The 13,002-nt window shown below is 35.6% G+C and overlaps 1 protein-coding gene across 23 annotated transcripts in view; it reads right to left on the bottom strand.

The window, feature by feature from the left end:
* Positions 1 to 13,002, bottom strand: part of FUBP1 (far upstream element binding protein 1) — a 34,430-nt gene that overhangs the window by 4,832 nt on the left and 16,596 nt on the right. For 13 of the 23 annotated variants that reach the window (XR_011565832.1, XR_011565834.1, XR_011565831.1 and 10 more), the window contains 6 exons: positions 12,690 to 12,841; positions 12,523 to 12,602; positions 8,829 to 8,966; positions 6,855 to 6,929; positions 502 to 561; positions 275 to 420 (listed from right to left, as the gene is read on the bottom strand). Coding sequence is in view for 19 of the 23 variants with exons in the window: in XM_070786258.1 (XP_070642359.1) it covers positions 275 to 420; positions 502 to 561; positions 6,855 to 6,929; positions 8,829 to 8,966; positions 12,523 to 12,602; positions 12,690 to 12,841 (651 nt within the window). In the remaining 4 variants the exon portion in view is untranslated. The remainder of the gene's footprint in view (positions 1 to 274; positions 421 to 501; positions 562 to 6,854; positions 6,930 to 8,828; positions 8,967 to 12,522; positions 12,603 to 12,689; positions 12,842 to 13,002) is intronic. The other 10 variants (XM_070786265.1, XM_070786267.1, XM_070786272.1 and 7 more) reach the window with 3 other exon arrangements.

Genomic DNA, 13,002 nt, shown 5'->3' with positions numbered 1-13,002 from the left:
TAATATAAATGGTGGTGGCTTCTTGCATGATTTGCAAATCCCTGGGGGAAAAAAGTTTATTTTTAAAATCAAAGGCATTATAGAAATATTCAGCACTCAGATGCCAGGAAGCATTATAAAAAAACAAACCAAAAACCCAAAACAATATACCACAGTACTTCATTTATAGTTTTGCCAGATAAAAATTTAAAAGGCAAACAGAATCCCAGACAAAAGTAAACATGCATAGAACATGACTGAAGTTGAAATCAGCACATTAGCAAATTTATTATACCTGAGGTGCTGGAGGATGCTGTGGCATTCCCTGGGGACTTGTCTGGGCATAGTAGGCTGCTTGTTGTCTATAGTACTCAGCCCAGGCTGCACTATAATCTGGCTGACCACCTGGTGGAGCACCAGTAGGAGCAGGAACTGCTTGACCTTTTGAGAAAACAGAACAACTTTGTTGCTGTAACCACAATTAAAAGCCCCAAAGAATCTCATTTCTAATAAAAACAATACCTTGCTTCTTGTAATATTCCTCCCAAGCCTTTGAATAATCTTGTGTCTGCCCTTGTTGACCTAAAAAAAACCCCCTAAATTTTAATACAAAATTATATCCACTGTAAGTACAGGTTATAACGACAAAAGCACAGAGGGTCAGAATTGCTCCTGTTCTATTTTTAATATTCCTTAGTGTCAAAACCTACTCTGTAATTAAAAAATCAAAATACTCTTTAGTTTCTTTTTGCCATACTATCATAACTTTCAGTTCTTTAGCATTACTCTTTAATAAAAAACAAAACTATCTACATAGTTTCTTGGTTCAGTTACAGTTTTTATAAACTGTTCATATTCTAAATTAAGTCTGAACATGCAGTCCACTGTTCCCCAATGGTTATGTTGCGGAGAATGAATGGACCACTATTTTTGGTAGTTTTCTTCTCCATTTGGATTTGTTACACTACAGGTTTTAAAACAAAATGAAAATCTTCAATGAAGAGAGAATATTTCTTGAGAAACAAAAACCCAGTTAAAAACTATTATTTTAAGATCTGGCCAAGATTTGTTCTTTCCAGATTAGTAACCTATAAACTATGTATAACACTAATCTTCAAGATATCTTTTAATAAGATATTGAAAGTTTTAATATGCTATGCCCAAATGATAACAATTTTATTAAAAATAACCTGATGCAGGACATAAAAAATAATCACTACTGAAGAGGTTCTAAGCAACAAAATCAATGAAAGACAAAACTCAACAGCTTTCAGAAAGAGGTCTTTTTTCTAGGTGACTTTCCTGAATTAAGAGACTAAAAAGACATAATCAAATGTAACGCATGAAACGTGAATGGGCTCTGTATTAAAAAAATAATAATAATAATGACAACCCTACCTCTCACACACAAGTAGCTACAAGGCACTTTTTTCTGACAACCAGGGAAACTTAAATATTATTAAAAATTTATTTAGAGCAACAGCTTGCAACTTACTTTGAAATGGCTCAGGCACCAAAACAAGTATATATACACACAAAGTACATATGACAAACTTTTTGAAAATGGTGAATCTGGACAGAAAATATACATATAGGTGTTCGCTATACTGGTTTTTGAAGGTATTAAAAAAATTAAAAGTTCGGGAGAAAGAGACCATAATTTTTCCTATTTCTTTATTTGAACAGATTTTATTTAGTTTGCAGTTCATTTGGCTTTATGAAGTTATGACAACCAGACAAAAAATACTCAGAAAAAGCTGTTTTATGTTTGTTAGATGGTGCCATACCAAGGCAATTTTAGAAAATAGTCTATTATCATCACAAAAGTGGTTAAAGAATAAAAGCAACTGAGGAAATAAAAATTGAAGATGTATGGCTTAAGAAACATAAGAAACTCCCCCTAGTTATACAGGCAGCAGCACAGAGAAATCCTATATTCTCTTAACAAAATTATCACACTTTCGTTTTTCCATACTTCTTTTAGGAAATGAATTTAATATTTTGATTTTATGAGACACAATTCAAGTAAATCTAAAACCAGTTTCAGTATTTAGACAATTGTCAAGTATCCTGGTACTAAGAATAAAAAAAAAACCAACACACATTTTTTTTTTTTTTTTTTTAAAACAAACTGCCCACTGCAAAGCCTTCTGACTTGAGGCCAAATTTATTTAAGGCAACGACGACGTCCACTACAGGTTTAAAAATGGAACTAAACTTCATTAAAAGACACTCATTTTTAGAGAGGAAAAAAACTACAGTTACCATGGAGACATATCAAGAAAATATCAAAACTCAAATTTTCACTGAAAAAACACCCCCAAACTCAAAATATTCCTGTGGAAAACTGAAAGTAAACATGTTATACTCCAAGAAACATAAACACGTGGTTAAGTCACCAACATCTGACACTCCAATCTTGAAAGCATCCATAGAAAAACTCATTCCACTCCTATATGAAGAGCAAACGCGATTCTTTTTGCTCAGCTATAAAGTAGGGAAAGAACTTTTCCCGTCTAATCTTTTTATGTTTTGGATCTTCCTCTAGCCTCTTGCCCTTTGGAAAGTAGGGAAAGAACTTTTCCCGTCTAATCTTTTTATGTTTTGGATCTTCCTCTAGCCTCTTGCCCTTTGGAAAGGCATGTACTTAACCTGTTCCCTTTATTCTTTCCCTCAGTTCCAAAACTGTTTTGACGTGAGACAGTTTAGTTTATACTTCATTAGAACATTACTTAACATTTACATATAACGTGACAATGTAAGAATCTTAATTTCATTTCATTTCAGAGATAAGACTTAATCACCCTAGAGTTCACATGCAACATTCCATTACAGCCTAAGAGACAGTTCCGCTTGAATAGATTCCATCCTCAGACACCTTTATCTTTCCCACAATCACTCTCTCCTGGCTCTTTTAAAGGCTTAAGGTATCATATGCTAGGTATCATATGCTAAGGGTTCAGAGTTCACTGTATCAGTGCTTGACATTAAAAGGGCCTCTCTGAAGTCAAACTTATCCCCAAATGTCATCACTTACTCTCTTTTCAAATAGAAACTTCCTATATCTCTATTTTGAAGCCCTGTTTCTCTTTAGGGAGTTTACTTAGAAAAGTTTCCTTTCGTTCTAGCTTCAAAAGCACACACATCCAGATTACTGTCATTCCTTATATGGCAGCAATATGAATTTCTTAGTTTCTTTCATTAACCTTCAAGTATCTCATCTTTAAGAATTTCTCTCCTAAGTTTTCTTTGTGCTAATTGCAGGTAATTTAGAATTCTCTTAGAAAACTAATTTAAAAACAACTTATCTGTTTTCAACAGAGGTCTATTTTAATAAGCAAACTGAAAAATCTATAATGTTATTGTGGATTTTCTTAACAGAAAAAGCTGAAAAGGCTTCAAAGTCTGGGACAGTTCTAGTATGGTGACAAGGGCACTGGATGGAAATCAGGACATCCAGAGTCCTAGGAAATCCTACCTCTGCCACTTGGAAGATTAAAAATCTCTACAAATAAGGGAGTTAATTTGGAGATAAAGATCATTGTCTCTCCCTGGTATTCTAGTACTCTTTTCTTTCCCTCCTATTTAAAAACATCAAAGATTCAACTGATAAGTTTTATCCTTTAAGGTCTCTTATTTGTAGCTATCCTAAAAAGGTCTTAAGGACAAGCAATGCACTTAAAAGAAATCAAAGTGGTTAAGCAATCAATCATATACCAAAAAAATATCCAAAACAGAAGAAAACTTCCACAGGAAAAATAGACCTTGTAGCTATCATTAAGGGAGAAGGAAATGGCAACCCACTCCAGTGTTCTTGCCAAGAGAATCCTGTGGACAGAGGAGCCTGGTGGGCTGCTTGCTGTCCATGGGGTTGCACAGAGTCGGACACGCCTGAAGCACCTTAGCATGCATTCATGCATTGGAGAAGGAAATGGCAACCCACTTCAGTATTCTTGCCTAGAGAATCCCAGGGACAGAGGAGTCTGGTGGGCTGCCTGCCATCTACGAGGTCGCACAGAGTTGGACATGACTGAAGCGACTTAGCAGCAACAGCAGCAGCTATCATTAAAGATCACCTAACATTATTTAAGATTTACATTTAAAGGGAATCATTCAACCAGTTCACTTTGCTTATAAAATAACAGCTTATACCTGCAGTGCTACAGAAAAATAACAAGTGAAAAGAAGGCAAGGGTTAAGGAGGATCTTCAGTCAAACATAGTGTTTTAAGTTATTTCTATACCACCTTTTCCCACAAAGGTTTCAAGACAGACCAGCAGACTACCTCTATAATTACAATTTTATACAGCAGTCAGCAGGGAAAAGAACACAAACAACTTTTTAAAAGGCAAAGTGAAATGTCTACCCTTAAAAATAAAGATTTGAATGGTTAGAACTTGCAGATTATACAACATATTTTGGGTGAGTAACACTACCTAAGTCTACCAACAGGGTTTGTTTTTACCCAATTTCAGTATTAATGTAGGAATCATATAAAGCATACTGCCCATTGTGAAAAGAAAACTCTTTAACCTTTAGTAATGATGCTATTTCATAAAAGCTAGTGACCACAGGTCATGTCCACTATGTTGTTAAGGAATGATTACTAAAACAGCATTCCGGGTTATTCTCAACAGTATCCCCATTTGGGCAATAAATTGTGTGATCGCCCTAATTACAGTATTCTGTCTTCAAGTCTTTTTAAAATTTCTTTTTGCAGAATTTTAGTTGTTATAGGTCTGCCTGAGATAAACTGGGTCAAGCTGGGCCACAAATACATAAATTAATGAATTTGTTACAACCTCAGGAATAACATATAGCAACTTTTCTAGAAAGCCTAAGAGGAGAAATTATTTTTCGTTTTTTAAAAACACAAATTAGCTGTGTAAAACATTCTCATCACCAGTTTTATGTACTTTTATATAAAGATTAATAGAATCACCATTCTGGAAATTTTTTTCTGTGAAAAATGGCAAATATTCTTTGGCAAATAACCCTGAAATTTACACTGAGAATCAATCACAAGTAGACTGTTATTTTATGATAAACCTATCACCATAGATACTTTCAATATCAGTGCAGAATGGGCAAGTTTATATGATTAGCTTGTTTGTCATTTCATTTTAAATGACTAAGAGAATAAGCACATGAGAAACAGCCAGATCTATCCAGAAGTACATCATTGGATTTGAAATGGTCCCTGAAAAATGCAAACATAGGAGACAGGTTTGGACGGCTCAGATGGTAAATGCCTGTCTACAATGCCGGAGACCCGGGTTCGATCCCTGGGTCGGGAAGATCCCCTGGGGAAGGAAATGGCAATCCACTCCAGTACTATTGCCTGGAAAATCCCATGGACAGAGGAGCCTGGTAGGCTACAGTCCATGGGGTCGCAAAGAGTCGGACATGACTGAGCGACTTCACTTTCTTTCATTTTCAAGAGTTCCAAAGTCTGGTTCCACCACTGTGTAGTTGTGGGACTTGTTTCCCAATCCGTACATATGTCAGTGAACAGACAGTAGCCCCCTACCACCCCCATCCATGGTTTTGTTTTCTGCAGTGAAGTGACCTAAGGTCAACCGTGACCTGAAAATATTAAATAAACAATTCATAAGTTTTAGACTGCACATCATCCTGAATAGCAACATGAAATCTCATGCTGTCCCTTTATCTGGCATATTCCACCTATTAGTCACTCAGCAGCTATCTTGTTTATATAATGTTGACTGTCCCAGTATTGCAGTGCTTGTGTGTCCAAGTAACCTTTATTTTACTTAATAATGGCCCTAAAGTACAAGAAGAGTGATGCTGGCAATTGGGATATGCCAAAAAGGCTTTTCCTTTAAGTGAAAAGGTAAAAAGTTATCTATTTAATAAGAAAAAAATTGTATGCTGAGGTCGCTAAGATCTACAGGAAGAACAAATCTATTAAACTGTGGCAGAAAAAAAATTCGAAGTTTTGCTGTCACTCCTCAAAATCCAAGTTACAGCTATAGTATGTGACACATAGTTACAGTGTGTGACATATGGTTGGTTAAGATGGAAAAGGCATTAAATTTGGACAAGGTATTTTGAGGGACAGGTCATTCATGTTCACTTTCATTCAATATACTCTAATTGTTCTATTTTATTAATGTTGTTACTCTCTTACTGTGCCTAATAAATAAACCTGATAATAGGAAAAAAGCATAGTACATATATAGAGCTTAGGACGATCTGCACTTTCAGGAACCCATGCGGCGAAGTACTTAGAACATATCCCCCATGGGTAAGGGGGGTGGGGAACCACTGATACAGTATTTGCAAAGCACTTTTATTAACAACTGTACTCTCCATTAGAATATAATAACCAGAAGGGCAGAACTCCTAGGTGTTGTGCCCACAATCACATTCTCAGCATGTATTTCTATGCTTAGCATGTAATACACGTTCTATGTTTACTGAATGAAGAAGACAGCAATTCCAGGTGACTGTTTCTTTTTTCATATATGCATATGTTTTAATTAACTTCCTTTACCACTGTAGGTTACTTCTGTATCTGTTTATTTTGCAGAAAAAATAACACTGCACACAACCAATTATTGCTTGGTGCTCTATATTTTAGTTTCAACTAGTAAATTGTGTTTAGAAATAAAAAAACTTCTTAACCACAATTTAAACAATGATTTGTAATGACCATGATACTTCTGAGAGTTCAGTGATTTGGGAATGTATCCTTCTACACGTCAAGATTTTAAATTACTGGACAAAAGAAGTCCAAGGTACTAAAACCATGGAAAAAACATGCTTTTTATCAAAACCTTTAACCTTTTAGTGTGGTATTTACTGAATATTTTAATTTAATAAAATGCATAAAAATGAAATGTAGAACATACCCATTTTCTTGTAGTACTCTTCCCAAGCCTTGGTATAATCAACCTGTCCAGCTGGAGCTGGATTCTGCTGATCTCCTTATTCAAGAAAAACAAAAAAATTATGATTAAGGTTTTTAGAAAGCAATTTTGGCCGCTGGGGTGTTTTTGTGTACGTGTGAGAGGAGTTGGGAGTAGTCTGTCATGGGGAATGAGGGGAGGGAAATGCTGTGTGGTAGTGGCATCCTTGCTGGTGCCAAAGACCCACCCAGGATTCTGGGGGAAGAGACAGAGTGGGCAGAAAGATGCTCCATCTATTTAGAATAGTAGTTACAGTGAGCATAAGTAAATTCATTGGTCAAATAAGAAAACACACTGAAGATACCAGGTCTTTCACCATGTATAAGCATGGAAAACAGAAAAGCTAGGAAAAAACTTTCAAGTCTTAGAATAGAATTGCAGGTTATATGAACATACAGTTTAAAAATTATACACACATATGGATATTTATGTATTTTTATACATATGTAGGTATGCATGCATGTAAATTCATTTCCTAGCTCTGCACACTGAATGGAGCTAGTAGCAATAACACCTCAGTGGCAACAAACACAACTATTTAGCTTCTAAATATCATTATCTACTAAAAAAAATTAGGGCTCCTTGGAAAAACGGTTAATTCAAGGGCTGAAGCTCCAAAAACACAAAGTAAGCATCTTATTGTCCAAGAAAGCAGGAAAGTGCTGAAAGAACTGACAGGCATGTCAAAAGAATCCAGGAGCCATCGTGAAGGTGCTCCTGACTGGCCAATCTGGCTAAGTTTAAAATAAAACCTATTAAATCCATACTGACATAAATAAATAGAAAGAAAAGGAAACCTCTTTCTTATAGTAAAATACCACCTAATAAATGTAGAAAAATGATGGAAGCAGAAATTATCATATTTGTAATTGAATTAGGTAGGTACTATCAATGAAGGCTAAGGCCTTCAATGAGGAACAGAATCCTAAGTTCAGCTGAGAAATCTTTTTTCTAAGGAAGTTTAGCTGTAGTGTTATGTTTTGATCAGAAAGGTAATTTCTCTTTGCTCTAGCAGTTTTATAATTTGTACTAGTTCTTTATTTTTGTTCTCATTTTTTTAAAAAAAGTTAAAATTATAAATCACGTCTAATCAAACTGAACTGTAAAACTTCTACTGTGTCTTTAAGGAAACAATAAAATTATCCCACTTGTCCTGCCAAAAAGAGAATAGAACAGTGGTATAATCACTGTATAACTTTCCTGCTGCTGCTGTAACTCTCCAGACAGTATTAATTTCAAAGAGAAAAATGGTGTTTTTATAGAACCTTGGCAGACCTCATTCATTTTTTTGCAGTATTCTTGCCATATTGTATGTAAGCAGGAACCTTGATCATGACCTCATCTTCATGAGAAAAGGTTGAAGGGACCTATGGTTGACCCATAAGCATCTCACAAAAGGTCTGTACTCTTTTGAAAGAAAAAGATAGGAATTATTTTTGACTGGTGAGAAATTGTTGGAACAACTGGTAAAATGGGGTAAGGGCTATGCCTTGGGATAGTAAAAACAATCAGTGTTGATTAACTGATTTTGAATGCTGTGTGATGGTTATATATATTTTTTGAGAAACACAGAAAGGAGTACTTAAGAGTAATGGGCCATTAAGTCTACACTTTGGTCTTAATGATTCTGAAAAAGACTAATGACAATAGATATGGACACATAAGATAGGGTAATGGAACAGATGGGGGAGATACACATTTAACAGCTAGATTATCTGGGTATTCTTGGTAATGTATCTTACAACTTTTATTGGTTTAACAGTTAACTCAAAGTAACTTGTTTTTAAAAACTGAAGGCTACTTAAGCTATTATTAACTAAGTATTATAAATATGGGGGTATTATACACTGATGTACTTCATATATATTTCCAAACACAAGTTTTCACTTCTATATAAAAAATAAATTCTTTAGTTACCATAGTTACCTTGTCCATTGGTTTGGGTTGTAGTTGGTGCACCAGCAGGAGCTGCAGGTGGTGGCTGTGCTTGTTGCTGGTAATAGTGAGCATAATAAGCAGCCCAAGCTGCTGAATTTGGATCCGTTCCTGTTTTAGCTAGAATAAACAAAGTTATACATTTGCATCTAAAATCCATAATCAATTAATCACACACACCCCCCTCTCTAGCAAATAAACAGAACTCCAAGTTAACTGGACATTAAAAAATAGTAGGTGGAAACTTACAAATTCTTCTATTATTTTTACTGCCATATTATTTTAGAAAACCGAGGCTCAGATTAAGTTCCTAGAAAACTAGCTTGTGGCAAAGCTGGGATAGGAATGAAGATCTTTTGGTTTCAAATCCAATGCTTTGTCTCCTAAACGCTTTGTCATCCTGTGTGGTTTTCCTAAATCAAGTTTGCCTCAAGTACAACAGTCCTTATGAATAATTTTCAGGAACTAGCCCATATAAGAAACAATTATTTTATAACTATGAACTGTCCTATCTTCTTTCAATGAAGAGCCAATTAAAAAATCTTGGAAAAAGAAATTGAGATTAGCCGTATTTCATCTCATCATATTCCAGTGATTATCCTAAAAGATAAATTTGATGTCACTGTCCTATTTGAAATTATTTCCTGGTGTCTTTAGGACTAATAAAACTTTTAAGGACAGCATATCATTCAACGCTTTTACCAAGATATTTGGACACCCTGGCTTATACTTTCCTTTCCAGCCTCTCTCTGCTGTCGGTATCTTTCCAACACTCAAGGTCGGAACACAGTAAACTGGCTGTATTTTTCAAGTCATCATGCTCACATCTGGGCCTTTCAGCACGTTACACTTCCTCTGCACTTGACTGACCCTCACTCAATTTTTCATAAAAAACTGATGCATTAACAGTATGGGACTTTTCAGTCAGAAAAAGAAATCTTCTTACTGATTCTTTTATACTTGGGAGCATCATAGGATGCTATATCTTTATTAGTTTATATCCTCAAGAAAAATCCTGGTAATTTCCTTAATCAGTCTAAATCTATATGAAAACCAGTCTACACATATGACTAATACATATTGAGAACTTACTAAATTCATTCAATATAATATTCATTCATCATTTTATAGATAAAACAGACTTTAAGTTCAAAACTTGCTTGCTATCCCATAATTAGTAAGTTGTAAGAGTAGGACTTATTCAAGTCTCTTACCTTCTGAAGTCAAAGTTATGGGACTTACTGCACAAATCTTTCATACTCCATTGATTTTTTACAGGAAGACTTAATTCAGAGAATACTGACTTTATTGTGAATACAGGGCCACATTAAATTTCCAGGGTATTTAACACAAAATCACAATTTCATTTTTTTAAATTTTCATTTCAATTTTATTTAAAAATATTTTGGTTTTACAAGCAATATCTAACCCTAGATGCTATCTTTTAGCTAAATGGTTAAGTAACTTCTTTCCCAAAGGCACTGCTGAAACCCACATTTAGTTATACCAATTCTTAAGAGTGGCGACTTCACCACTACTCCAAGCGGGAAAATGAGATTGTAATACAGAGACCACTTATTTTTTAAAAAGAGCAAAGGAAGATCCACTTTTTCTTTCTATACAGAGCTGCTACTGCTAAGTCACTTCAGTCATGTCTGACTCTGTGCGACCCCATAGACGGCAGCCCACAAGGTTTCCCCGTCCCTGGGATTCTCCAGGCAAGAACACTGAGTGGGTTGCCATTTCCTTCTCCAACGCATGAAAGTGAAAAGTGAAAGTGAAGTCGCTTAGTCGTGTCCGACTCTAGTGACCCCATGGACTGCAGCCCACCAGACTTCTCTGTCCATGGGATTTTCTAGGCAAAAGTACTGGAGTGGGGTGCCATATACAGAGCTATTCAAACATATAAACCATTTTTTTTTCAGTAGCTTGAATGAACAGAACATAAAGTTATATATAATTTTTGATATTTGGTCTTCATCAGCAACTCTCACTTCAACGGCATGGCCTCATACAAGGACATCAACCTTTCTAGGCATAAAGAGTATATGAGGAGCTACATTTTTTTTTTTTTTTTTTTGGAGAACAAGTGCTTTACAATGTTGTGTTGGTTGGGGCCACTTCCTATTTCCATCATTTTTTTCAATCTTACTACTTACCTGAACAGAGCACCCAAATAGGTGCAATCCTACAGATTCAAGTTAACCAATATAAATCTGCCCCTTAATTTTCTCAGTGTCTTCAGTGGTGTGATTCCTCAGCTTAGTAACACCATGCCTTAGCTTACAAGAGGGAAAGAAAAGTTTTTCCACTCTTTAAAGACTAACTTTTAGACTGTTATACAATAAATCATATTTGACCTTTCTTCTGATAAGTCCTTCTATTAACAGCACAGTATTGCTAACACTTTAAGTACCCTCTTCTGCTACAGAATGTAAATTCATTACTCATACTCAGACGTCAGCACACTTCTTGAATGTGTGAGTTGAGGTTATTTGCTGTCATGTTGTATCATCATATTCCAAAAAGCATACCTCTTGTTATTCCAAAGAGCATGAAAAATGAAAGCGTGTGTCACTCAGTAGTGCCTGACTCTATGTGACCCCATGGACTGTAGTCCACCAGGCTCCTTTGTCCATGGAATTCTCCAGGCAAGAATAGTGGACTGAGCTGCCACTCCCTTCTCCAGGGGATGTTACTGACCCAGGGACTGAACCCAGGTCTCCTGCATTGCAGGTAGATTCTTTACCGAGTTACCAAAGGCATACCTCCTATGAAATTAAGGTATGTTAAAATATAGGACCACTCTAAATACTAGAAATCTTTAATAAAGTTCACTAAAATAATTGCAATCAAATCATTTTAGCTGTTTTTTAAAATATATATACATACATATATATATATATATATGCACAATAGTATGAAAAGGAATCCTTAATTCAGTACCTTCCTTGAAACTACTCCAGTGAAAAGGTACACAGTAGGTGAGAAAAAAGGACCATAAAAATTACTGGTTTCAATGAATTCCCTCTTTGACCGTAATGGAAAGTAAACTACAGGGTAGGAAAAGATTCAAGAATAGGATAAAACGTAACAAACATATAAATCCAGATCTGAACAGAAAAAATCTTTATCTAAATGAATTTTAAGAGTTCCAACATGCAGATATTTAATATAGGCCTGACTTTTACTAATATGTGAAGTTATCATATCAGGAATACTAAAATAGACAATATACTTGCATATCTTATTTGAGAATCTATAAGTTTAATGCCAAAGTATTAAAACACTTCAATTGACCCACATAATTTTGTAAACAAATGTACATTATTCTTTCAAGGAAAATGTCACAATTAACAGACAATATATTTGATGGCACTAGCATCTAAAACCTAACACACTGTACTTCTTCCTATAGCTTTGGCTTTTAGCATTCAGCTGTATCATTTTAGAAGCAGAGAAAGCCAAATGCAGGAAGAAAAACACTCATGAAAACAGACCATATTCCCAACAGTCTTATTTGCTATAGTAGAACCAGAAGCTAACACTCCTGCTAAAGGAGTGAACAAGTGCAGACAATGCACACAATATAGATTCAACACTAGGAATACCTAATGAATGTAACAGGAGTGGCAAGCAAAAACACAGATTATACCAAATGATAATCATCTTTTACCTGGATCTGGAGGGGCTTGTTGCTGCCAATGTGGGTATGCATTTCCCCACCCTTGGGGAGCATAAGGGGCTGGAGGGCCACTGAAAAGACAGAAATCAATTTAAAAATACAACTTACCAAAATCTGTAATCTTTGAAGAAAAGCCAAGAGCAAAACTCAAAACTTACTGAGGAGCAGGGCCAGGCGGTCCTGGATTATAAGGTGCAGGGTTATATGGTCCCATTGGAGTTCCTGGTCCAGGAGGCCCAGGAGGCCCATGGGGGCCAGGGACACCATGGGGCCCATGGGGTACAGGTGGCCCTAAAGGATTTACTGGGCCCTGCAAAAAGACAAAAATCACAAAGACAATAAAGGTTAAACATTTAAAAAGTCAAATAACCTTTCATTTCCACACCTTTACCTACCTGTAATCTAAAATTTATGTTTTTCCTTCATTCCTTACCCATGCTGCAAAAATCTAACTCTACCACATTAATGAGA

Source organism: Bos indicus, chromosome 3 (assembly GCF_029378745.1).
Source record: "Bos indicus isolate NIAB-ARS_2022 breed Sahiwal x Tharparkar chromosome 3, NIAB-ARS_B.indTharparkar_mat_pri_1.0, whole genome shotgun sequence".
Lineage (NCBI taxonomy): Eukaryota > Metazoa > Chordata > Mammalia > Artiodactyla > Bovidae > Bos > Bos indicus.
The sequence above is the reverse complement of the archived record's forward strand: the minus strand, read 5'-3'. Positions and strand labels throughout refer to the sequence as shown.